The sequence below is a fragment of the Gasterosteus aculeatus genome, chromosome 18 (assembly GCF_964276395.1).
Source record: "Gasterosteus aculeatus chromosome 18, fGasAcu3.hap1.1, whole genome shotgun sequence".
Taxonomy (NCBI): domain Eukaryota; kingdom Metazoa; phylum Chordata; class Actinopteri; order Perciformes; family Gasterosteidae; genus Gasterosteus; species Gasterosteus aculeatus.
Window position 1 is genome coordinate 10246054 of NC_135706.1, and position 27994 is coordinate 10274047.

The 27994-nt window shown below is 46.6% G+C and overlaps 1 protein-coding gene across 1 annotated transcript; it reads right to left on the minus strand.

The window, feature by feature from the left end:
* Positions 1 to 624: 624 nt before the first annotated feature.
* On the minus strand, positions 625 to 27964 carry lpgat1 (lysophosphatidylglycerol acyltransferase 1). Its single transcript, XM_040160565.2, has 8 exons — positions 27295 to 27964; positions 26328 to 26580; positions 16215 to 16333; positions 15038 to 15133; positions 12713 to 12992; positions 9189 to 9318; positions 3908 to 4014; positions 625 to 3411 (listed from the first exon to the last, which is right to left on the minus strand). The coding sequence occupies exons 2-8, from the start codon at positions 26563 to 26565 to the stop codon at positions 3260 to 3262; spliced, it is 1122 nt and encodes a 373-aa protein (XP_040016499.1). The 5' UTR covers positions 26566 to 26580; positions 27295 to 27964; the 3' UTR covers positions 625 to 3259.
* Between the last annotated feature and the right edge of the window lie 30 nt (positions 27965 to 27994).

Consider the following 27994-nt stretch of genomic DNA (forward strand, 5'->3'; position numbering starts at 1 on the left):
CGGTTCTCCACACAGCACTTCACAGATGCACATTCGGTTCGTTCCGGACGGCAAACGCCAACAATCCGTCTGTTGTCGAGTCATCAGTCAAGCGTCTGCCGTCGCCGAGAGTTCACACAGACTCTGGTCCAACACCGAGAGACTGGGTGTCATGGCTGAAATCAGAACTCTGTAATAGAAAAATAACGGTGCCCGACACCAAAGACAAACACAGGACCGAGCAGATACAAGCGCAGGTTGACTGGAGTCCATTCCAGAGGGAAAACAACATGGGGAAGTTGACATTTGCAGACTACAGACACCTTAAACAAAAGGTCAAAAAGGTCGTTTAAAAAGGATGCTCTCCTTTTAAACATATCTACAGGACCTCCAGGATGCTTATATACAGTATGAGAAGAATAAATTAGTTTGGCGTGTAGTGAAAGTTAGTGGTTTCTGCAGAGTTCACGTTAAATGACGAGTTGTTCAATACAAATTCCTGTATGAGAAATACAACGCAAACTTGATTAAACAGGACAGGAAGCAGGGAGAAACCACCACGCTTCCCTTAAATCGTCCAATGCATTCATACGACACACGCTAACCCAGAGGAATACACTAAAGAAAAGAATAACACTGTCCGGCTTCTTTATGATGTTTTATTCCAGCACGTCTTTTGTGTTGTAAAATGGCTGTGTAGCTAGGAATTAAAGGAGAAGTACAAAATGGAAAATTACAGACAGCTCTAGTATAATTTCTTTAAATCCCTAGTGTTTATTTCCTAAAACATCTAGGAAAACATTTTTTCCCTGCCTTCTTTGGAAACGTGGTCAGAAAAAAAGAAAAGAAAATTAAAATAAATAAAAGAATAAAAAGGTTGAGAAAAAGAAAGATGAAGCTTCATTTCAAGTCACTCTGACGGTGGAGGGGAATCTGAAAGAGCCACTGGAGGACGCGCACTAACATTTTTACCTTCCCAGGTAGCCCCTTTGTTTTTCATTTCACACAGTTTTAACAAACAGACTCGAGGAGGGCAGTAAACTACTGAAATGCACATTTTATGCATTGGTTTATGACGACCATAATAGCTGCCCTTCTTTTTTTTTCCTATTTAAAAGCAGGCTAAGAAAACAAAAAAAAAATGCACCTCAAAAACACAAGTGGGTTTGAGAGAACAGCGGCGTCCTCGCAGGGCCGTGCCAGAGTTCCCCTTCCTCACTGGCCCAGATTAAGCTCCACACTTAGAAACCATCTATAAAAACAAAAAGGTTCTCCAAGAGGGGGCGGGAGCAAACAGCATTATTTGGGATCGTGGTCCACCAGCACATCAGGTAAGGCTTGATATTCAAGGTGTTCCACTAAAATCCTGACGACTTTAAACAAAAAGTACAACAGTACAAGTTAGAAACCGGAGTCGGCCAGCACGCGGACGCACAGTAGCTCTGATGTCAGCAAAAAAATCAACAACAAATAAAAACAAGGTCATCGCAGAAATGAGGGGAAAATCCTTGCTTTCGTCTTCTTTTAAAAACATTGACTTTTTTTTTATCTAAAACTGAATTTTCCAGAAATGATCACGGAACGAAAGAAAAAAAACGCTGCCGTCGATTCCAACAATTAAAACTCTTCCACAGCTTCGTTATGTACAAGATTTAAACAGACCGGTGACATGAGGACGACAGTTTCATGACAATTTAAATGAAATAAAACTTGACCACTCCTGGGGAAGATGCCGCCACACTCTGATGTCGAAGAGCAACACGACATGAATCATAAATATCAAAAGGGGGACGGGGGACGGGGGGGAGGGCAACCACACACACACGCACACTCACTTAGGCAGGTTATGCTGTAAATTTACAGTAATGACACCTATAGTTCTGTAAGCCAAAATGTCTATTTTAGAAGCTGAACATTAGGGTAGCCTTCTATAAAAAAGAAAAGAAAATGAATTTCTTTTTCCCAACCGACGACACTAAGCGTATGGCTTAAATATTTGGAAAACTATGTAGTCCAATGGGGGAACAGGAGTCTCTGCCTTCTCAGTCTGGCTCGCTGAGCTGATCTGTAGCGACAGATGTCTACTCTGCTGTGTGTAGCTGCACATGGCTGTGTGTGCACGTCGGGAGAGCAGAGCACGAAAAGGGGAATCCACAACGAGGGAGTTACTCTTTAGGTCATCGGACTGCAATTCTCGCTCTATGTGCCACAGTCTTTTTCTTTTAAACCTTTTTTTAAATAAGCACGTTGTCTCATTTTCCTCCCTTCAATGCCTGTCAGAGAAACACATCTTCATATCAAGAGCCGCATCATTGCCGCCATCCCTTTACGCTTTCAGCAGGGCCGCCAGTGTAAACATGGACCTCCTTCCTCTGTGAATTCAGAATACGGCCTCGACGACGGGGGGGCGAACGGGAAATATATTCGACAAAAAGAAAAAAAAGAAATGACGTCAACAATAAATACAATGGCCGTTGTCGTGGCGATATGCCGGTCAAGGGAAGAGAACGAAAGAAAATGAAAACGGTGACGGCTACCACACAGGAACCTTCCCTGGGACGGGGAGCAGCCTGGATCCTCAGTGGAATGAAGGCCAGAGGAGCGGCGGGCTCAGCGTTCATTCAGCCGCTCGCTCTGGAAGGTGTGGCCAGCCGGCTAGTCAGTGGCTGAAAAGAGACGTCCGGTGGGCTTCATCAACTCTCGCCGGGACGAAGAATAAGGGCAGACATTATGCTTCTAGACACACACACATATATATATATTATATATATATATATATTTTCACTCACACGCGTCCCATACACACTTTACACTCTGTAAAACTACTGCGGCTGAAGCCTCGGAGGGGAACAGAGGGAGTTCGGTCCACAGCGTCCTCTGCAGGTGTCCTGAGCCTCATTTTGTTCACTTTGAATAAAAAGTCGTGTACCTGTGAGCGTCTACGTGTATGAGGACGTGTAAACATCGAAATTTGTGTCGTGACGAGTGCGAGAGTATTCTGCTAGGCCGTTTGAGTGAGTGTGTGTTGTTGGGGCTGTGTGCCAGTCTGCTATGCCTGTGACCAGTTTCCTATGGTATTGTTATTTGCATTCTGTGTGTTTGTGTTCTTCATATGTTTTTTTTTTCCTTTGCTTTTTTTTGTTCCTGTGAAGTCGCTCCACTGTTGTAAATGTACATTCATCCATCGTAGGGGGCAGGTATGACGCTGGGCCACACACACACCAACTGATCCTGAGGCTTTTCCAGTGGTCCAATAAAGACTCTCGCCTCATCAGCGCGCTCAGAATAGACAGCAGTAGAGGTACTGGAGGACGCTGTACCAGATGTAGGCGGAGGCAAAAGCAAACGACTGGATAGCGCACAGCCACACGGGGTCCAGGATCATCGGTCGGGACGCGGCCTCCTTCTGGCCGTCTTGAGAGGGAAATGATCCTTATGAGGGGAGACAGATACAGAGGAATCAGAACGTTGCTCATACGCATATTTGTACAAATTTGTTCCACCAAGATGTTGTGATTTAGAGTCAAACTGAAGTCGAAGAACACCCTTTCTTGATAATGAGAGTTGTCCTTGCGTCCCTCGGTGGTGCATGCTGCAAACCACATTTGTAATTGGCTTTGATCTGATGTCCCGCATCCCTGTATGCTTACCCATCTCAACTTTGCGTTCCATGAGTTTTACCATAATGGATAAATAAATATTTTCACACATATATCACTGTCTTGTAGCGATAGTGCCCCTCAAAAAGGTAAGTCAACTCCCGGCATGAGAAGTGCCCACTCAACAAATAGGATTTAATCAAATACTTCCTTTCAGCCTCTGTTATAAAAGATAAGCATCATAGCTGCGGCTTCATTTTAGTTTATGTGTCTTTGAATGCAATTGAGGAGAATTCAGATCCAACTGGAACAAAATGAGTGAGACACACCTTTGTCGTAGAAGTGGGTCAGCAGCTCTTCTTTCTCCACAAACCTCTGGTACAGCCAGGAGGTGAGGGCCTTCGCCTCCACAGGAACCTCTTTTATTGGGTACATCCTGAGGGAGAAAAGGGGAGAAAGACAGACAGGGAGAGAGATGAACACACACACACTAAAAGAAAAAGAATTACCCGGGCCTCACTCAGCACGGACTGTCTGCATTGATCCTCTGCGGATGCTGCGGTCCACACTCTGAGGGGGGGGGGGAGGGTCAGAGGGCAGGGCGCTACGTTTACTACAGCATTGTTTGCTCAAGCTTCAGCAGGTTTGGTGGATTCATTAGCTGGCCGGCTCGTCGGACAGACAGAAGTGCTGATGAGATCCTGACGAGTTTTCATGTGTGGGAAGAAAATGTTTTTTGCGAAAAGTACAGAATGTGTCAGGTACTGAAGACACCCACTTGGTTTAACAATTTAATTCGCTGCTCAATTTATGTCGTGCCTCTCGGTCCATTTAGCTTTACTTGGCGAGTTGCTTGAAAGTAACGCGGGGTCACGTTTACATCAGCGTGCCGATGAAGTCTGGTCTCCAGCCAGGAGGGGTCCCCACCAGGCTGCGCTCCTGGTCACCTTCAAATAGAGGTTACAGTCTCCTCCCTCGGAGCAGCAGTTCCTCTGCACTTAACATTTGCTCAATACTCCCAACGGGATCATATCAACCATACGAGTACATACGGGCCTTTGAGGAGAGCTTCGGTCAGAGGGCAGGAATACATGTTACAGATTACCAGAGGGCTCAATATATATTTTTAAAAAGCCACCCAAACTAAATGCAACAGCAGTCATGTCAGGCAGATGTCTTGTTGGTTAAATCCAGTTTAAGAACACCACTCCTGTGCAGGTGCGAACACATCAATACACACGGCTTGGATCAGAATGAGCATTTATGCTGGTAATTGGTACAAATGTAGCCGAGATGACTTATTGAAAAAAGGAATCAGCAACTATAAATGATTCAATCGATCATCGCCTCACTGAAATTGTAACTGTTTTCTGACATTTAACAAACAATATAAACAGCCGCTCAGTTGATTAGAGACCAATTGTAGATGCACCCCTAATCTCCTCCAAAGTATTGACATGATCTCCTACATAAAGTGATGAATATGAAACGCATCGGGGCGTCCACATGACTAATGTAAGTTAGACATAAAAAAAGCAAAACCCTTTAATAATGTGATTTCCTGGCAACTATGAACAAGAACCTCTTTGACAACTTTTATTTCCCTAGTTCCATAAAACTTTTTAAATAAAAAAAAAAGCTAAATCTGACCAACATCCACCACTTTGTCTAATTAAACTTCTAAGAAGCGGACTTTTAGAAGATGAAACAAGCTTTGGACCACAAGCAACACCAGGCCCTCCGAGAGCATCTGCCTCCCCAAGACGGGAGCCGAGCCGCTGTGGCCACGTGATTGGCTGATTACCGGTCAAAGCAATTACCGGTTAAAAGCGACACGCTCCGCAATGTTTCTCCCACAGAGTCGGGTGTCTTTCATCTTACCGGTTACACCGATAAACCCTCCAAGCACCAGAAAGGAGAACGTTCGTTCCCATGTTCTTCCCATTAGGAGAACATCTTTGGAGAGACAATTCTGCTTTCCTTCACAGCAGCGATAAGCCTCTCAAATAAACGTAAACAAATGGCTCCCTGATCCCGTGAGAAAGGAAAACAGGAGCCGGCTCGGAACAATTATCGGGAGGTTTGAGGAGCGACGGCCTCGGGTGCTCAACCTTTTGCCGTCTAGTCGGGGAACGTTGACAGCGCCGTCTCGCTCCCGTAGATACGGGTTATTTCAGATTAGGGCCACAGGTCACCGCGATCAAAGCCTCCCATTCGAGAAGCTGGACCGAGCCAACGTCCGGCAGCAGTGTTGGGGGGAGGGGGGGAGATCTGGTGGAGACACGCTGGCGCGGGGCCCTGCCAGCACTCTCGCCTCCACCCCCAGGCCACTTGGCAGCGGCGGACTTGTTAACCGGACACCACGGCGGAGTCACAGACAGCTGCAGTTTCTTCTGTAAATAAGCATTAATCCAACTGTAAGCATGCGAGTGCCGAGTGCTGTTTGCAGACGGAAAGGCATCATCACACAAATATTTCGGCTAAATGTTGAAAGTCAGTCCCTTGTGAGACAACAATTAAAACACAGATGATATCACATGAGGAAGTTGGATGCAATGATGCCATTAAGAACAATCTGAAGCGGTATCACTGTGTAACTAAAGTCACTTTGCAAAAAACAAACAGGCCTTGTTTTTTAGACATTGAATACAGTTCCACAGAAGGAATATTTCTCAAATTAATTGATCTATGAAGAGGGACAATCATAGTCCATAGTAACAGCCTTGTTTGAAACTCATTTGTAAGGTAATGTTTCCCCTTCTAACTGGCCTGGATGCTAATTTAATTTGGTTGCTGGCTGGAAGAGTCTGGTCATCATTCAGGGACTCCGTATGTCTTGCTGTGAAATCTTGAGAAACAAAAGGCGTCCCGTGAGGCCTGCTGACCCGTCGGGCAAAATGCCGCAAAAGGAAATTATTGAAATTAACGGCCGGTGTTGCTTGGGGAGAAACACGTCTCCAGCCTGCTCTCAGTCTCCTTCTACCACCGAGCTCCAAATATCCAAACCGTTGCCTTTGAATCCTCTCAGTTCTTTGGCAGAAAGACGATCAGTTTTACCAGCTAAAGCAATGTAATTATTACAAACAACATATAAAAAGGTTGTATTTCATTTGTGCTACACTGGATCAGTTATAAAAACCTCTGGTGATAACTTCCTACGCTATTAAAGTGTTGTATTAACGTCTGTATGTAGTCAACAAATGACTAAAGATTTAATAACACTGGTATATTTTGCTATTCTACTCAGTCTCACTTCCATCCGAGCTGACGTGGCAGCAGCCCACTTTCCCCTGGTTACTGCGAGCAGGCGGAGGGTGCGGGAGGAGCAGGGTGGAGGTTTAGCATGGGCCATCAACCTCTTATCAGCCGACGGGTCGGACGTACGAGGCCATAAAACCAACGTCAGCGGTAGATATGGACGACGGTCACACCGATGTCAGCGCACCTTGATCTTTAGCTCGTACGAAGCAGGACGCGCCTTTCAAAGACAAACTATCGCCTGCCAACATTCCACGTCCCCTAAATACTCGAAAAGGAAAAATAAAAATCACCAAAGTTACACAATAACACGAAAAGAGGCGTTTGCTCTTCTCTCGACCCGCGGGATTTCGATTGAAAGATGATTCATCCAATCACCTGCCAAGTATCCCCGAGAGGGCCCGCCCCACAAACAGCGGACAACAACAGCTCCTCAGACGCCTACTTGTAACAAACCGAAGACTAAACTGAGATCAGTTTCATTTACACGTAGAAGAGATATTAATCCTCGCTGACGAAAAGAGCCATGGAAAATAAAAAGTTCTGCGCGAGTGCCTGGTCTGGCGGACAGCCGGGTAGAGAGCAGCCACACGATGACCGTGCAGGCTGAGACGCAATAAATCACGCCACCTTTCAGATACGTCCCAAACAGCGACTTTGAGAAATATGGCAGCACAAAAAAAAAAAAAAGTTAAGAAAGAGGAGATTGGTGCATTTGAAATTGAACGATTTCAATGTATTTAAACAGCCACTACTGCCCTCTGCCTCCGCACGCCCACCTCGCTGTCTCATCTGCCACTCAGAGGGCTTATGATGCTGCAATCTGGATGGCTGAGATTACACGGAGAGCGGGCAGGACGGATGAGGTGAGGAGGCAGCGCGAGGAAGAGGAAGTCTTCAACAAAACGCTTGATGTGGATTCATCTGGAATATTGTCAGCGCCCCATGGGTCAAGGCCCAGTAGTGACGTATGCGGCCCAGTGAAAGGTCAAGCAGGTCATTATTGAGGTCACTGCCCATAGAAACCACCGGACACACAAATGAACTATTCTGTACTTATAAGCCCAGCAACGAAAACCCACATTACGTATCTAGCAAAAGATTAACAGAAAAATGCATGCTCCCAATGTCTGGCTGATAAGCGTTGTCTAAACACCCCCCCGAAGAGCTGCTGACTCAGCGAGGGAAGCTGGTCATGTCAATGGCTGATTAGAGTCCCAGAGGTGGGCGGGAGGGGAGGGGGGCAGACCAGCGCATCCTCTGCTCTTCTAATTATACTCAATTAGTGTTTAGCTTCAGCCCACCAGAGACGAGCCAGTAAGCCATAAATCATCTTTAACACACACACACACACACACACACACACACACACACACACACACACACACACACACACACACACACACACACACACACACACACACACACACACACACACACACACACACACACACACACACACACACACACGGGTCAACATGACTTCCGCTTACTGACCGCTGGAGTTTGGTTTTACATCACCCGTGATCTACCCCGTCGAGACAACGCACAGAGCGCCACATTCATCCCGAGCAGGGCACACAAGTCACCGAATCCACAAAACCTTCGTCATATCCCGGAGCGGCACGGATTAGCGACAGAGGGGAACCTGGAGGACGCCAGAGAGACATCCGGGGCAGCGCGTTTCGTTTGCGATCACAACCTGCGCTGAGACTTCTTTGCGCGGTTTGTGTTACACACGACAATGAATCGTTGTACACCGAGAACAGCGGCATCGTTGTCAAAGCTTCCAAAACACTGGGAACAAAGGAAACATAATAAAGGCTGGAACTAACAATTATTTCCGTTACTTAATAAACTGCTTATCATTTACTTGAATTTGCTTTGCCTGGAAAACAATAGCCGAAACCTCTCAAATATGTCGTGACTGTAAATGCTTAGAAATGTCACACGAGTGCAGGAGATGAACAATCGGTCTTCATGGCGCTCAGAGAGGTCTGGAACCTTTATGTCCAGTGTGTTGTGCTGACTCATGAGGTATGCAAGGTGGACTTGTGTTATCAGCGGGCAAATAAAGCTCAAGTTCACCATCGAGATAACGGAAACGCTGCTTACGTGAGTCACACAAAACGGTCTCAAAGTCTCTGGACACCAAATGTGAGTGACGTGGAGCTCCATTAAAGAGCTGGGGTTGGCTCTGGTTATATAGATTCGTCACACTTCTTGCGAGGACACGGATACGAGGAGGAGGAGGACAGGAGACCAGAGCAGAAGTTTCATCACAATAACTATACAGTACTTTAGCAAAAATGACCTGACGGGGGAACGAATGGAGCAGCATTGTATGCTTACCTGTAGTGTACATGTGTGACTGTAGGTGGTCTGTAGCCAAAGATCCAGGTCTGGATGTCCATGGGTCTCGCTTTGGGGTACGCTATGGTCACATCTACCACCCACTGCAGGCCTTTACGTTTATTATCACCTGCCACGGAGCCAAAACACAGACATTAGGAAGTTAGGACGCATTTGATTACGCCGGGATTCAGCCTTAAAGGCATGGCACACACAAATAATTCACACAGACTGAGGCACGTTTAGCCACAGCCGACTAGGCTGAGGTCAAAGACACGCGGGCGGTATAGAGTCAGCGGCACTGTCAACGACAGCTACACTAACGGGTCACACTGAAAGAAACATTTTCGCCTCCCCACACAGTTAATCCCACAGGTGGAAAAGTAGTAAAGAGTGAAGTAGAAGGTTGACGGAGGGAATGTTAAACATGACTGCACGGATGTGTTTATTTATACACATTATGCAGGGTCAGCTCTGTGCTCCCATGCGAGTAACAACAAATAAAATCCAATTTAACCATTAAACCTCTTGCTGGTTATTCTTTGCAGGACTAATCTTGACATTATCAGTAACTTAGTAACAGAGGTGATCCATCCACACAACTGTGGAAAGCCCACTCCCCCCAAACAAGTCACGCGCGGTTATGAAACCGCAGTAAAACACCCGAGTGGAGCTTTAACCAAACGGCGTTATGTTGCTTCAAGCTAAAAGGGGCTTGTGGAACATTAGAAGAGGAGTAAACAGCAGCACAGCAGCAGCCTCGGTCGGCACGGGCCGGTCCAGCAGTGTGCCTTTGACCGCTCCACGGGGTCACAGGCTGCTGTTACTGAGCACTTCTCTCTCCGAGAACACTGACGTCTTTGCGCGAAGTGAACACGCCGCGCCCGCAGGGCAGAGCTACATTTTTGACAATGATTGGCTGAAAGGAAAACTTTGGTATGAACTGGAACATGTGAGAGACGGCATTAGGGTTTGCAACCGCAATGTTCCTTCGATGTGATCGCTTTTCGGTTGTTTGTCAACAATAGTAACCAAGACAAGAGTCATTTAGAGCTGTGGTCCCCAACCTTTTTTACCTCACGGACCGTTTTCATGTCAGACAATAGTTTGCGGACCGGTCGAGAAGGTCCGACGGGGTGGGGGTGGGGGGGGGGGGGTGTAGTAGACGCGCGCTCTGTGTTCGCTGGTGGGCGAAACTGCCGTGCACGGTAAGAGGACAATTGTAAACGTGGAGAAAAACGCCTGGTGACGCGTGGGGAATCTGTCAGAGGGACGAGCGCACATAATTAGGAGAAAATCCGGTCAATTTTCAAAATAAAACATTTTTCAGAAAAAAATATATATATAAGCTTTCTGTGGTGCGGTCCGGTACCAAACGGCCCACGCGGCGCGGTGGTCAGGGACCACTGATTTAGAGGACCGGCTACTGGAATATTTAAAACATGGGGAGACATCAGGGGAGAAAATATGATGATGTCGATGCTAATAGAATGTGCCATGCAGTCTATACTGTGATGGGCCTTTCGCATCTATGGGTGACAATATTGGATTGGCAAGTATTTAAAGCTTATATTACCGTTATTTTATTCCACTTATAATGTCCCAGTTGATCTATTATATCAAAATACAATGCGAACCAAGCTGGCTGTCCGAGGCTGATCCCAATACAAAAACAAGCCGCTGAGGAAATGGCTGCTGGCTCATTGATATCATTGTAACAGTGACTTGATAGGCATCCTTGGTATTTAAGGGAATGGCATCAACACAACCATCCCTGGGTGGGTAATTGGATCTGGTCTGTGCGAGAGCGTTAGAAGTCTGTTGTGAGCGGACGGCCAAAGAACCGGGCCCTGCGCCGAAGTATCGCCGGTGCCTCTGTGTGCTGTGGCAAACACCGTTGTAATAACAACAGCACTTCAAAGTGTCGCCGGAGGGCGCCGGTCCTTCTGTAAACAGCCGGGAGGAAGGAAACACACCGGCAGATACCTGGCTCTCCATCAGGCCACTTCCAGGGGGCCAATTACAACACTTGAAACCCCCAAAGGTTCCCTCCCACCGACTAAGAACGTGGCCGGGAACTGCCCCCCGCCTGTTAGTCAGTGCTATCGTCACGCGGAGCTCCGTTTCCACCCTGAATGACTCACGGCTCTGAACTTTGCAAACCTAGCAGCTGTAAAACAACAGTTTTATAAACACAGAAAAACGCAGAGGGTTTCTGCAGGCTGTGAACTTCCCTGTTGACCAGTGAGCAAAGTGTCTGGTGCCGAGCAGTGACTCTAGCACTGTTGACATTGGCTGATACACGGCACACACACACATTTACATCAAATCACATTTACTCCAAGTGGCCCATTTGTCTCCGAGTGAGTCAGCAGGCTGGAGGAACCTCTGCAGAGCATCAGGGAGGGTCAGCGGCAGACAGAGCTGTGTCTTTGATCAGCCGGGAGCATGCACGTGCGCACACAGCATAGTGAGGGAGGATTGTCAAGCCGAGTGTGTGTGTGTGTGTGTGTGTGTGTGTGTGTGTGTGTGTGTTTTCTCTTGCCCTACGTTTTAATGCCATTAGCTAGATTCAAATGGAAGGACAGGCTCTACTGCAGCAACCAGCTTACTCTACTCTCGATTGGCTAGAACAGACCGAAAGCGCACAGCAAGAAAGGGAAACAAGTGGGATACGAAGTGGAACTACACAATGCGAAATGTGACATGAAAAAGGATCGACCCTCAAATGTTTTTAAAATCCCCTCCGGGCCTGAAGTCATAAACCAAACATCTGCTCTCGCCATTGTTGACTTCTTTGGTAAATTTACAGAACCCACCCCGCCCCTCCCCAAAAAACTTGCACGCGTGGCATAAAACTGAAGCCGTCCTTGTCTTTATCTACATTTTTACGACAGCTGATTAAAAAATAGTCCTCCTTGGGCCGGGCGGTCGGTCGTGCAGAGGGCCGAACAGACATCAGTGCTGAGGCTGTCGGACACGGAGCTGCGTTAGCAAACTGGTGGACGGGCCAAAGTCTCTTTAAGTGACTATTAACACGGCACACCCTCAAAAAATACCAAAGCCAGGAGCGACCGCTCGGTAGAGGGAGAGTGCAGGAGGAACTCTCTGCATCTGTGTGGTTGTGTTTTTTTTTAATGCTGTGCTTCTTGCTTGCAATACTCCCGATGTATAAAGAGAAAAAATAAATTCCATCTATTTGAAACACAGTGTAAATAAAACCCAGGTTGTTCCCATACATCCTTTTCTTGCTCTAATTGGGGCTGGTCTCTAGACAGAAAAAGGACTTTCCTACAAAGAACCACCTGGGGTTTCAGCGACTTCGTTGCAATTTCTGGTACGTCCCTGGATGCCGTCGCCACGGCTCCTCCCAGAGGACAGAGGGCTACAGCGGCCGTGATTTAAGGCTTCACGTTTGAACTGCGCTCCATCCAACACCGGGTCACATTTGGTCAAAAGCAACATTTCACAGATATTAGAAGTGAAAAAAGGAAGCAGCTTTTGCCAATAGTTACAATAGCTACCTCTCTGGTTGGGGGTCCCGGACTCGCTGCTCACGCTGCCGTTCTCCTGCTGGGCCGACAGAGTTTTCAGGATAACTTGGGTGGCCCCGAGACGAGGCAACGTGACGTGGGTCAAGTGGGGGAGATCGTGCTTCTTGGCAAACAACTGGCTGGTTTCCCGCCGCTTTCGCAGGAAGCCACCCTCCGGGAACAGCACTATCCACTTCCTGTTGCGGCTGTGGTAGTATTTCTCTAAGTGATCTTTCAGGTAAATCAGCTGCTTGTCTCGGTGAGCTTTACCCTGTGGGAACAACAAAATGCACAATGCCAGGATTTAGTCCCTTTAAGTCTGAAAGAGCAGTTTTTCAGCACACTTTCAGTTAATAAAACATAATGATTGAGGCGAAGTGCTAAATTCAGTAACTTAACAAGATGTGTGCTGACCAAAAAAAACAGCCAGCAAACCCAAATCATACGTTAGATGCAGAAACTTCACGGATGTGAAACATGATGGCAACATTAAGAGCATCGGCACAAAGAGGAGCGGATTGATGTTCAGATTGTTGAATGCATCGCAGACCCCCGACATGTGAGCACACGTGGGAAAAAGTGAAGGAAAGAAAACTGCCATTGTAGCAGAATCTCTGATTCAAAGATCGAAACACGCATCAACAAACCTAGACGGGACTGTGTGGTTTTACGGCAGCTACATGAACCGAAGTGAGGAAGCTTTGACATATCAAAATCCAGGTCAGTAGTAAAATACATTGCGTTTCTTTTTTGCATAAATGTATTACCACGAAAAAAACTTGAATAGCAAACTAAATAAGGAATAGTAGGCCAACATTAATGATTATGCATCAACGTGAATTGAAAGTCTAAGCTACCGTGTATTTCTTGTGTAAATCATTTCAGCATATTAATATTAAATTTTCCTTTAAAAAAAAAAAAGAAAAAAAAGAACAAGGCTTGCATTCTTTCACACACATTTCCTTAAACGTGCTGTGCCAAACGCAAGGGTGTTAGCGGACAGTGAGACGGTGGAGGCTCGGGAAGCTGCAGCAGAGGCCCGGCTGTGCTGCGTGGACGTGAGGTATTCTGGGGAAGGATGTCAGCAATGCACGCACACCCCTGCCAGAGGGGATCACGGCGAGAGACAGACGGCAGTAAAAGGGCTCTGGCCTCCTGCTGCAGGCCTTCTGGCCGTAAGCCGGCTCGAGGTGCTTCACCCTCGGCACAGTGCCTGATGGGAAATTCCATGGCAAAGCATTTCCATGACCTAAAAAAAAAATCTCCCTTGCCGCGGCAGTTATGCAGCTACAAAAAAAAAAAAAAAAAAGGTGAAAAGGAGTGTGAGGTGCCAGCACGTCTAAGTTTAAACCTCGTGGAAAATGACCATCATCGAAGGGCTGAAATGTACAGAAACTGAAGTATTGTGACATGCAGAAGAAGGGCCAAGCAATGTCGGGAATTTATTCCATGAATTCAAACGTCAAACGCCTTCATTGTGACACAGCTATGACTCCAGATGTCTTGTAGTGACACAGGACAGGCTGACAAACGACTGCACACTAATCTGTGCTCTGTTTGTTTAAAAAAAAAAAAAAAGACATTATCTTTTGTCATCTTTATTCAGCCCCTCCCCACTTGCTGGGTAGCTAATGCTAACCAGTCAGCCGCCTGCAAAATGGATTATTACTAGTGGATGTAATATATTTCAAACATATATCAGTTACTTGAAGGTTCTGGTACCAACTGATGCATAAAAATGTCAGCCTGTTATGTCATGTGCAAATAAAGCTACGGCTTTGCTGCATCTTGCAGACATACACATCTATTAAAATTGTGAATGACCCTGGTGGTAAATCCCTGTTCCCTGTGTGGGGTAAACCTCCCAAACTTGCATAACGTTCCAGGAATACCCTGACCGTCAGGAGCCCTGCCCGCTACAACAAAAGGGGTCAGTCCGACCCTGCGGGGCTCAGCGGCCCTCCCACACTGCTGTCCAGTGCAGTTCTCCTCCTCAGAGGACGCCCACGGCCGGAGGAATCCCACAAACGTGTCTGCTGTCCAGCTGGGACGAGCAGATGGGTTGTGCTGTAGAAACCGGGAGGTTGAGGGACTTGCAGCATAAAAAGGTCCAATGACGCTAGTTACGCTAAAACCTTCAGGGGAAGAACGAGGTGGTGACACACGCGAGGAGAAATCGTCCGTCTTGTACCGGCGACATTGTATTCTTGCTGTGTCGTCTCTACAGTGGGATGCAGAGTTGGCTAATGGCCGAATAAAAGACACGTCGACAAACACTTCACACGATGTTAAAGGACTACGACCTTTGGGTCTTACCTGTCTGATGAAGAAGTCCCCGTGGATCAGGGACACTAGGCCAAAGTTGGTGTATTTGAACACATGGTCCATCAACCACATCATTTTCTGTACCACCTAAACAGAAAAAAAGGGAAGAGAAATTAAAAATGAAAATCTCGAAATCCACCAATTCACCTGTAATCAAAAGCATCCAGCATCCGGAACTGATACCGCCCCTCGGACCCTGCAGCCATTGGCAGCTTTGGCTTACTGTCCTTTCAGTGCTAAGAGGATAAACTGGGCCAGCGATGCGGTTGTTGAGGCGGCTCACGTCATCATGTCTGTGCAGCCTAGCTAGGCAGAACCAGTGCTGCGACACACACAACACAGCTGCTGCCACCCATCCACAATTCCCAGACGACCTCCTGCACCGTTTGAGCAGCAAACAACAAGCTGCCCGCCTTGCGGATGCAGCCGTTTTATAGACGACGGGACGCTTCGAACCCACTTCTGCTGGCAGTGTATTTGAGGAAAAGAAGCCACGTCTACGTGCAACTGTTTGGTGGCGACGGTTTAACTTTGCCAATTAAGGATACGTTTCAGTATAGAATGTTCTCTTTTAATGGCTCACGTCCAAACAAGAGAAACTGGAGATGTTTCACTTCCCTGAAAGCAACGTGTGTGAAAGAATGCAAAGCAGCAGTCTCTAAGCTTTGCCAATTGCGTCCTTTGACTGCAGCAAACGCTCTGCCAGGCCCCCAGTCACGACTGTTTGGGCAAACCCCCCCCCAAAAAAAGCACCGTCCTGTCACTCGACGGTACTACAAAATGTACTGCCTGCTGTCTTGTTGATTGTTGACACGTGAAACAAACAAGGTCGGCTAACCTTTGTACAAAAACAAAACCCAGTTAGCTTAATCTCCCACCGGTCGGCCCGACCGTGCAGCTGCATCCTTCCATTTGCCAACACACAGCTTTCATCCTGAAGGATCCACTGGATAAAATGCAGTGCACAGTGCACGGTGTTATATATGGGAGTATCATCATGAGCGCAGTATTCTTCAGCTTTTTCCCGTCTTAAATAAACAGTCATAAAGTTAAACATTGTGGCCATTTTGAAAGAAGCAGCAGTCACGCACTCTGCAGGTTTAAACATCCAGCTTTTGTGTGATGCACGATTTGTACGATGGCTTGATGCACGTTTCTCTGTTCTTACCATGCCCTTGTCTTGCAGGCACATCATGAGGGTGCACACGTCTCCCGTGGACTGGTGGTTGACGATGACCATTGCTTCTTCTTCAGAGATGGGCCGTACATCGTCACCCCATTCCGTTACTTTGAGGAAAAATAAAGACACTTGTGGTTAAACAATGTTGTGAATAATATCCATTTTTAGTAGGTTTTTTTTTCACACCCATGTTACACCTCTTCACAACACCTGAGATCTAACATTTTGAACATCCCAGGCACATTTTCTAATGCTAATTTCATTGTTTACACCCATGTTTGCTGTAGAGTCGTCTTCTTCACTGCCTTTCCTGGTGCGTTGCTACATCATCGCTGCCGAAAGAGATCTGAGTGCTTACTTCTGCCAGAAATAAAAATTTTAATGATGGCAACAAGCTGACTTTATACACTTAAAGTCAGCCAGTTGTGGTTCATTATATCAAAACAAATAAAGTAAAATATATCCGAGGAATAAACACTGAAAGGGGAATGTTACACACGTTAGAACTGACTGACATCATCTGTTGATCTTGGAGCAGGAAAGTGTGCAGACACTCCCTCACTACACACTGCCGTCTGATCTGCATGCATGGATTCCCATTGATCCACCTAGGACTAGTCTCTCAACAATGAGCCTCAGGTGCATCAGATAAGACCTCATGTGTTTTAACCCGTGTTGAAAGGGAATGGCAGTATTTGCCGTGTGGTTGGAAATGAGGAAGCAGAAGTGAGTATCAGGAAATGACACCACAATAACTCTCACTATTCACCACTCGTAGGATACCAGAGGAAACGGCGTATAAGTTAATACTTAAATCCTTGTGTCTTTGAGTGGGAAACACTGCACATACTATAAGAAGAGGGTGCAAAGACACTATGGGCTGAGCAGGAAATAGTAGAGAAGAACAAAATATGTTGTAACTTCAATTATATTGTTTATTAAAATTGGTCCATGTTATGGGCATCAAAGCATTAACACCAGATGGCCATTTGATGGCATACTAGTAAATTATATAAGCTGGCATTTCATTATCAGTCGCTCTAGAGTCATAGGCTCCCACATCCTACATGCATTAAACCATTTTAAAAAGGCTACAATATAATAGCACAACCATTTGTGCTTTGCATCAAAAGCTGCACTTCTGTACCCTTTTTTCTTTTGTAGGTGGCAGGTGTTTATTTTTAGTAAAGTTTACAGTTTACACTGGGTACTAGATGGAGATATCATCCAACGTTTAAAACTGAGTCATCAGGCTTTGGGTCGACATCGTCAGTGGACTTGTTGGTATGGGAGCTCCCTTCTCTGCTTCACTGGGCAGAGAAACCACCACCATCAATGGAAAGCTGACCACAGAAATGAGACGATTAACAAATATACTGGAGATATAGAGAACATATCTGTGAGCTACAGTTTTTAGGGCAAGTAGAGGCCCATTGAGGACGCTACACTGCTAACTAGATACTAAAGGTCTCACCCAGCCAGAGAGCAACACTGTGATCCAAACAGTTGGAAATTAGGCTTTATTCGAATGTCCAAGCCAAATGGTTTTTGATTGATATATTGAGTGGACTAAGTAATGTCGACACCAAATCAATGATCAGGCGGTTGTTGTTGATTCACATCATACAAAGCTGAAGATGGCGGGAAGATCGATGGAAATTATGGTGACAAGCAAACCACAAGAAATGGTACGTAAAAGGTTCTGTGGTCAAAAAACGGTCGAGTCTGGCTTCAAGGCCTACGTGTAAAAATATAACCTACATTTTTCCCCCAATCGAAATAACACCTAAACTTTTCTAAGATTAAAGCCTGAAGAAGAACAAAACTAAAAATTCCTTTGTCATCGGGATGAGTAAGATGAGAGAAAACACAGGACAGATGTGCAATAACATCTAACCACTACCGGGGAAGCTGTCGAACACGGACCTTCAAAAAAGGTGGCAAGCAAAAGTACCCACAGTAATATAAATACTTCTCAATACACTTAAGAAACAGCTCGCCCGCTGCAGCCTCGACACAGAGCGCTGAACAATATATTTTGCTGCCTCAGAGACAAAAGTTGTCACGGCTCTTCACCGTAAGGAAATGTGTTGCCGGTATAACGACTCTACAGTCACTAACGTGGAAAGAAAGTTACTCACACCGTGTAAAATAATTGGGAGTCCTCTAGACTCCACCTGCAAGTGGATCACAGACTTCCTGTCTGACAGGAAGCAGCACGTGAAGCTGGGGAAACATGTCTCAGCCTCTCGGACCATCAGCACCGGTTCCCCCCCAAAGCCGCGTTCTTTCCCCTCTGCTCTTCTCCCTGTACACCAACAGCTGCACCTCCAGCCACCAGTCCGTCAAGCTCCTGAAGTTTGCGGATGACACCACCCTCATTGGACTAATCTCTGGTGGGGACGAGTCCGCCTACAGGTGGGATTCTGACCATCTGGTGTCGTGGTGCAGCCAGAACAACCTGGAGCTCAACGCTCTAAAGACAGTGGAGATGGTTGTGGATTTCCGGCGGAACAGAGCCCCACCCTCCCCCATCACCCTGTGTGACTCCCCCGTCACTATTGTGGATTCCTTCCGTTTCCTGGGCTCCATCATCACCCAGGACCTCAAGTGGGAGCTGAACATCAGCTCCATCACCAAGAAGGCTCAGCAGAGGTTGTTCTTCCTGAGGCAGCTGAAGAAACTCAACCTGCCAAAGACGATGATGGTCCACTTCTACACGGCCATCATGGAGTCCATCCTCTGCTCCTCCATCACCATCTGGTACGCTGCAGCCACAGCCAAGGACAAGGGCAAGGGCAGGCTGCAGCATGTCATCCGCTCTGCAGAGAGGGTGATCGGCTTCAATCTGCCGTCCCTGTGGGACTTGTTCGCTTCCAGGTCTCTGAAGCAAGCTAAAAAGATCGCGGCCGACCCCTCCCACCCCGGACAAAAACGGTTTGTGCCACTTCCATCTGGGAGGAGGCTGAGGTCCATCAGGACTAAGACCTCCCGCCACACGAACAGTTTCTTCCCGTCGGCAGTCGGGCTCATCAACAGAGCCCGGTCCCCCACTGCCTGACTATAACACTCCACCGGTCACTCCCCCTCATACTGCACATGCCACTTTAACTGCAATTCATCACTTTGTCACTTGTCACTTTGTCTCTTGTCTGTTACTTGTTCGTTAGTGCACATTATGCTTAATATTTTTCTTTTTAACTTTTTAATATTTAAATTTTTTAAACTTTATTCCCTTGTTTTATACTAACCCATAGCCTTAGCCTTATTCTACTAACCCATTGCATTAGCATTTCATTCCACTTTATTTTATTACTTGTGCACTGTTGTCTTGTCTGTCGACTGTCGCGCACTAACCGCCAAGACAAATTCCTTGTATGTTTGACATATTTTGGCTAATAAATGTTTCCTGATTCCTAGAACGTCCAGCAAAGAAGCCCCTCTTCTTGACGGCGCTTTTCAGCAAACAATGACCGGCATCTTCGTTAAGTCCCTCTTCCATGATTTACACAGTCATGTCTCAGCGCAGACAGCCTACTGTACCACCTATTCATCTGGGTCTAATTGTTGCCAGGATACCCACAACAAAAGAGCCGCAACAAAAGATGGATACAGGGCTCGGAGATGAGTGGTGAAAACAATAGCCCTCCCATGGACCACGTGAGCTGCCTTTCGCAATTAAAAAAAACAACAACAAAAAAACTACACTTGAGCAGCTCTGCATATTAACAGAGAACCCCCCCCGAGGAGCAGAGCTTCAGCAGGCAGGGGACCCCCACGGTTCTGTGCCTGTCTGACCGACCCCGGCCCTGTGGGATGCAAACGATGTGCCGCTCAGCCCCCCCGAGCACAGCTCACACTCGGCACAGTGAAGCCGGAGCAAAGCACGCAGGGCGTGTAAGCGACGTCTTTATGGGTAGTGGGGGTGGGGGGGCGACACCTCTCTCTGTTTACACATCTAAAGAAATAGACATGAGGCCAATTTGCTTTTAAATGCTTTAGAAAGCCGTTTAACTGCTGGATTCTTTTCAGGAAAAATGTTCCTGAACATATCTCATTATTACATGTTTAACTTTTCTCACTTTAACGAAGGACCAACCTGCTGTGCAAAACTACACATTGTGGCTGAAGCCGATCAATGAGGTTTTAGTGTCACTCAAGCCTGATTTATGCTTCTGTTTTCCGAGCGTCACTTTTCACACCTCCTTGCATCCTTGCGTGTGTCGAGCCATTTTACTAGGCTTGCGTCGAAGCCTCCCGCAGCGCACTAGGCTGCGATTGGTCCGCTAACTACGTCCTTTACGGAGTCTCACATTTCCGCTTTCATAGCCCGATACCGCCATTATTAAAAAGAAGAATGTTTACGAGAGAACGGATCAGATTGAAGAACTTTTGTCGGAAGAAATGCGCAAATATGACCGCGTATACAAGTCGTCATTGGCGGGTTGTAGAAGCGGGTTGGCTTCACAGAGGGAGATCGCCACCAACGCCGGTTTGCCGGTCGAGAGGTGAACAAAGTTGTGGAGGAAAATACGGGACAAATGTGTCCGCGATGAAAAGCAGCAGAGGCGATGCACGGGGCAATAAAGTCTATGATAAATAAATAAACAAACAAATAAATAGACGTGACTCTAGGTCGTCTTCAACAAAAACACGTTACTCCGCCTGTTGTTCAGACCAACGGCCATTTGGGAAGAAAAGATGATTTTCTTTCTCAGTGTCTCACTAGGTCTCTGTCTTTGTACACAAAAGGCCACTCACGCTCTGGGCTCGTCAAAAACTATTCAGGGAAATGAAGGAAGCCCGTACACAATGACACTTTGTGTTGGTTTTTGAGGAGCAGTACAGCTGATACCAGGAGTGAAAAAACTGAGTGTAGTAGTTTCAAACAGGGCAAAGGATCCACCAGCACAACACAACTGGCAGGTTCAAAGAACAAAACATGACAGCTTTCTTGCACTATTGTGAAGACAAACATGCTGGTACTTCTGCATTAACAATATTCTTAAGAGCTTTTCCTCTGAGCCATCTGACTCGATTTCCACACCACATAACGGAGGCGGTTGCTTAGAGATGTGACATCTGAAGTGCATCTTCAAGGAATCCTTTCAGGGATTGTTCCACAAGCAGAGAAAATCAACAGCAATCAACAAACGAGTTAGTCGTCGCGTCAGCCGAGGTCCACAATTCCATAGCCAACTCACGTCAACCACGGCAGGCATTTTATGTTTAAAAAAAAAACTGCCATTTTGCAGGCGTACGCTCTGAATGGATGAGACACAGGATCTGCTGTCGTAACCGCGAGAGAGAGAAGAGAAAAAAGGCATATCAAGCAACCCGTCAGCTTAACCATTCCTGCACGGCTCGCAGTAAAAGGCCAACTCCTTCCCCTGACGGGATCGCTCCTGACCACTAAAAAGGTTGCACGCTGATCTCATTGCACCGTTAAAGTCTGTACCCGCTGCTCGCCATCCAGCTCAAAGTCATTCCACAAGCTCGCTTGCAGATAGAAGCGTGGCTTCATTTACATTTGAACGTGTGCACGGGATGCAGGACGTAAGCGACGACACGTGAACCATTGTTCCACCCGAGGTTCTCCAATGAACCCTGACAACACGCCTGAAGACAATGTCGTTTCATAAAAGGAGCAGGCGCTGAAGGCCCCGGTGCTGCAGGGGGGTGGGCATAAAGGATATCAGAGAGATGGGTCATCTGTCAGATGGAGTACATTAGGGAAATTGTCTCTGAGCAATGACACGGTTAGCGGTGCAGCGTGACAGCCCGGCTGCAGGCACGCACGCACGCACGCACGCACACGCACACACACCTCCGCTAGCGGTGGTCAGCTAAACGCTGTTCCGCTGACCTTGCCCCCCCCCCCCCCTCCTTCCATCAACACGGACACCATTTTCAGTGAGGGTTTAAGCTTTGTGGTCTACCGGGTTAAGAGCGACAATTCTCAGAGCGAACATTGGACGCTTTGGCTGGAAATACAACGCTGATTTTCTAAATTGAAAAAGCAGCAGTAATGGAGATTGGATCGCAGCTGGTAGTTGCTATTTTATTGCTGACTGTTGGCTAATGAGTAACAAGAAATTGCATTACCGAAAATCAAAAGCCTGTCGCAATCGCAGAGCCCTGACAAGTTACCCTATCCAACAAAAATAGTTGATCTCAGTAATAAACTGGCCCGCATGATTGAACTAACTAAAAAAAAAATAATCTCAACATGGCCTCCTGAAATGTTCATTTACCAGGAGGTACAATATTTCTTAAAACACTAAAATGTCGTGGGTGTTTGTGTTTGTTACAATTGTCTAAACCAGAGTGAGGCCGCCTCAAGTGCACACACACTCTCGGACACACACACTTTAATTTTGACACACCTTTCAACTATTCAAATTCAGCTCGCTGGTTAGTAAAACATCACGTTTCTGTGCCGTTAAAAACTCATTGAACATTTCATTACTTTTGGTTTCCCGCAGACAAGAGCTGTTGATATGGTCCCGTGATGAAAACAAGAAAATAAAAATATGACACCAGCGAAAAGGTTGCCGACCTCGTGTCTGAACCATCTCGACAAGTTGAGTGAATTCAGAATGAAATTAAATCCGTCGCCTGGTACGTAAAACAGATGAGGCCGCCATGTTTGGAGTTTCCATGTTGCTTTCAATGGAGTAAAGGGGTCCCTAAAATTGCCTGTAACTTCTTCTACTAATTAAAAAAAGTTAAAATCAAATATGAACAAATCCATTGCTTCTAAAAGCTTTTTGGTATCATTGAAAACAGATCAACATTAAAATATGGATTTGCCGCATCATGTGTTGTCATCCACAAGGATATTTCCCATCTGAGACGCCAGCCTCCGCTTATGCAAACAAGGTTCGGGGCTCAAGAACAAAAGGGATGTTAATTCCCATTCAAGCCATCGCCCTCTCACCCCCAAGCTGCAGCGCCATTATTCTATAGGAAGATCCCGTATTGACAACACAATTGCATCTTGACCTGCATTGCGTCTTCAATGCACACATTCAACTTTAACCAAAAGGCTGTAAGCAAGGCCAGAAAAAGGCAACCAGTCCCTGAACGATATCTTTCAAAAGTAGACAGTGCTAAAGATAAGATGATAAGGTAAGATAATCCTTTATTAGTCCCACAGAGACTTCTATGAGGCTTTCAAGATCCTGACAGTAAAGAAATGTTTGCGAATGCACAGAACGTTAACGACAAACAGGAGACACCATTTGACAAAGATCGGACAGGTGACGATGTTTAGTCTACGCACAGAAAAACTAAAATCTGATCATTTTGTCTTTGTCAAACAGACGCAAATAAGATTAGACAGTAAGTCATGTCAATCAAGTACGATCTGTACACACCTACACATTCCAGAGAAGAAGTCTAATCAGCCAAGTAGATGATAACACGTGTGTGGGTGCACGGAGGCAGGAACGCAGAGTCTCTTTTATAGCTTTAAAGAGAGGTGAAGTTACTCCAGTCCTCACTGCAGTTTATCACATCTGAGATCTGATCTCTCTCCAGCTGAAATGTAACATATGCAATCACACAGACACGATTGCCTGCTTTCGTCCTTTGTCCTGGGACCATTCTTACAATCACCATATCTGATCTCTCGCCACGGACCCAACGGAGCGGTCACTCAATCAACACAGATGAAGACTTAATCCTGCTGTCTTTTGTTGACCTGTTTGACCCCACTGGTGTGGGTCATCGGCTTTGATTGGTCAACAACGAGGAAAAGACGATTAGGTCAATTGGCCAAACAAGTGACCACACAACAGTAACGCCGTTAAATAATGCCGCTCCCTGCTCAATTCTCGCATTTGGGTGACTAACGTTTAACGTTAACAAAACAATTCATTCTTGACGCACAAAAGCCAACAGATTTTCTCAAAGTTAGCACTGCAAAGTGGGGCAAAAGAATAGCAATCACCATAATTGGCTGTAGTCAAAATGTGGTGGTGTCTGAAAAAGGGATCAGCAGAGCACAGAAACGTTAGAGATCAGAGCGACGCAGCTTTCTCAACCCTCCTAAGAATCTGTTCAAATGGTTTGGGGGAAACGCTGGCACTGCAGCTAGCGACAACATTGGCGCTAGCCGCCTTTACCTTTTGCTTCCAAAAGGTGAGTAGAGTCTAGCGAAACCAGACCATGTGTCTTTGAGTCTAAAGCGTCCCATTGATACACGTGGTGACGTTAGGAGTCCCCTCGTGGGACTGACAGCATGCCTGTGTAGTAACAAAATACAACAGTGTAGTATCTCTGCATCGTCGTTCCGCTTCTTCTTGCAATAGAAGTGTTGCAACATCCTACGTCAATGCTCTACATGTAACTACGCGACCAGAATGTAATTTGTCTTTTTTTCGATGCAAAACACTAGCTTGGATTGGTTGCATGGAATTGGTTTCAGTCGGGGGCTAGTGGTGCAGATGGCAACACCAACAACAACACAGCTGTTACTTGGAAAGAATGCAGACAAATGTGCACCGTAAATGGGAAAATAAAATAAACCGCGGACTTTGGGCGAAATCTGGCGTATCTACATTGTGTGTGCTGCTCCGATTCAAAGGTCGTTCACATTACGGGGAATTGGTGGTTAACCAAGACGAGGGGGAAAGGTCAACGGGTTGAATGAACCTTTATTGTCGAAATGACCTTGGATGGGGGTCACAACACTGACACTCAAATGCTCTGACCGCTAAACGAAAGCCACGTGGATATCGCGGTCATTTATTATCCCAGAGCGATTTACTACTTTGATCTCCCTTATAATTTTTTCACTGTATTTTTGTAATGTAACCAATATCTGACAGCAGTCTAACACAAGTCACCCTTTCCGTGCTGATCTACACATGCCAACCTAGACAATACCAAAAACATAAAACTTGGCATGCTTTTGCAGGAAAATACAAATAAAATGGAGGACATTTTACTGTTGAGATAAAACTCCCATTATCCGGCGGCCACCATGGCCAATCTTTTCGGAAATACTTCACCAGTCACTTAAATGATTATTAGGCCTGATAATACAAAGCTCCCTCATAAGTAATTTAAGGCGAACTGTAGCTGGAAAAAAAAAATCATAAATTCTGATAAGACTGTTCGGACTACAGTCCTAATGAGCAGCACACGTGGGACGACCCAACGCCAGAAACACACCCAGATTGAAAACATCAGCTACGATGTATTTAATAGTCCAATTGTAACTTAAGCCACAATTCGCGTCACCGGATGGTATCTCACTGACAGGCACTGGACACTTTGCATTATTGATCGGTACGCCTGGTTGCGCCCCGTGTTCACCACTTTGTCATTTGTAAGCGTGCAACCGAACACCCGTGACTGCTCGAGTCCCTTCCAGATATTCGAGCAGCCAGCTGAGAGGAAACCACAAACACACCCGTTGAATTACTACAAAAACCATGCGTGGGACGTCATGGTGTTTAGTCAAAACAAGAACTTACATATCTTACAGTACAGATATGATCATATCAACAGTAATAGGAATGGACCAAACTGTGTGTTTCAAGCTGGGGGTGTTGACACCGCTACTGAAGCTCTATTGAAAGTGAAGCAACAAGAATTTATTGCACTTATTATTCAAAACAAAGACAAGCATTTCATTCATTACCCATTCAGTCATATGTCCTAACCCCGTGTCAGGGCAGTGGGGTAGACACATTTGAGTCCATGTTCACACATTGTTTAATAAGCAGCACCCGAGGTCCCTGTCTCTGTGTTTACATTGGAGTCACTGAGGTAAGCAAAGAAAACCCCCGAAGGTGTTGAAACTAAACTTCCTGCTGTATGGAGGGTATCCTCCAAACTCAAACCATCTGTATGATCTAGTGGGAAAACAGAGCGCCCCACCCCCCATTCAGATGGGTTAAACACAAATGGCTTATCAGATATTGTCAGATTAATTATTATAGAAACCTAAAACTAAAAGGGACAACTCCACGTTTTTTTTATAAGAATCTCTTGAGTGCATCAGGAAGCTTTTTTTTTTATCACCGAGTCCTCCATGCAAACATGTCTCCGCATGCACGCCAAGAGTGCATCTCGTGAACCCCCGCTTACCTGTGTAACCTGCGATCCAGCCCCACGAGGACACCATGGCCAGCAGCCACTTGAACATGATTCCTTCGATGTGCCAGAAAGCGGAGCTGTCCCATATTCTGAGCGGCTGGAGGAGCACTAGGTACAAGCAGTAGGACGGGATGGCCGCACAGTTGTTGAAGACCATGAACACGAAGCGGATCACGGACTTGAGCAGAACCCAGCCCAGCTCGCCGGCCCCGTCCAACAGCTGTGCCATCGTGACGCGCACCGTCTGCAACAGAGACACACACACACACAAGTCAGCATCCCGGGCGCTTTGGCACAAGACGCGACGAGGAGGGCCGCGGGTACTCAAAGTCCATTGCTGTACAACAACAACAACAACACCACCACCAATGCGGTCGGAGCAGGAAGAACACATCCGCTAGAGATAAATGGAACCCAACGTTAAAAGCGCGCACACACGCCGAGTCCGCCGCTAACCGGTCGAGGGTGAGGCTAATTCACGGAGCGTAAATGTGACACACTCACAGTCTTCGGTTCTTCTGGCGTTTTATTGCCTTCTTTTTCAACCGGTTTTATTCTGAAATGTCGCCACTTGGTTCGGCGACTGTCCGCTAAGCCAGCTGCCATGTCCTTAAAAGTATTACGTGCACGGACGGGACTATAAAAAGGACCCGGTCGCCCGTGACGCGATGGATCACTTCATGACTTGCTAGCTAGCTAGCTGGCTGGCTGGCTGGCTGGCTGGGGTAACGTTAGCATAACGGGAAAACGGTCTTCGAAAATGTGTCGGGTGTGACAACCCGCGGACTGGAACAAGGTGGCAAAGGCACAACGACACAATAGCGGATATAACAAATTAACTTAAGAAGGAGACGACACCAAACGTCAACTAAGGGACGCCTGGGGGGTTTGTGCAAAGGGCAAAGATCCCCATGGCTCATCCAGATTATAGTCTGACCCTGTAGTGGCTCATACTCACCCAAATGAACGTGACTGAAGCCCCCGAGGACGGCCAGAGATGCGTCTTAACGGTTTTAAAACGAGATGGAACGGTGTCACGTGTAGCTAACCTTTGACGTTACGTTAGCATAATTTGCTAATCGACATGGTTGGGTCTCTCGCTTTCTCTCAAATCCGGGGACGGGGAGGAAAACGTCGGAGAACGTTGCAAATAATCCCGCGCGATAAAATTGCAGCAGCGCCCATTTAGCTGGCGTTAATCCCGGGCTGCTCGGGCACAGTGGACCCCGGCGGGCACCCGTTAGCTCGCTAGCTAGCTAGCAAGCAACTCCGCTCGAGCGTCGCTGGCTCCATCTCAGTCGGAGACACCGGGATAAATCCACTGATGCACCATCATCTCCGTCGTCGATTTAGCTAGCTACTGAGCTCCCATTCGCGACGGTGCACGAGAGGCCGTTTGGACCGGGCCTCGAATCAACGCTGCTGGTCGCAAGAACGCAAACCGTAAACGACATAAGCACAGCAAGTACGAGGAGCAGAGATTTTTTTTTGTGTGTGAGTTTCTAAGGCTGGTAAGAAGACCCGTTATCTTTCTCGAGGACCTCTACTCGCACAGCGCCAGTGTACACAAAAGATCAAAAGAGCACGAGCGGAAATGGGTCGGCATCGCCTTCAGAATAAAAGCGTCGATTGAATCTTTTTTTTAATCTTTGACAGCT

What these genes read in the sequence shown, in the direction of transcription:
- lpgat1 (XM_040160565.2), bottom strand. Translation starts at nt 26,565, where the DNA reads ATGGCACAGCTGTTGGACGGGGCCGGCGAGCTGGGCTGGGTTCTGCTC. An exon ending in CTGGATCGCAGGTTACACAG is followed by an intron (nt 16,334 to 26,327) that starts GTAAGCGGGGGT and finishes TTTTCCTCAAAG; the next exon opens with TAACGGAATGGGGTGACGAT. An exon ending in GGGACTTCTTCATCAGACAG is followed by an intron (nt 12,993 to 15,037) that starts GTAAGACCCAAA and finishes TTGTTCCCACAG; the next exon opens with GGTAAAGCTCACCGAGACAA.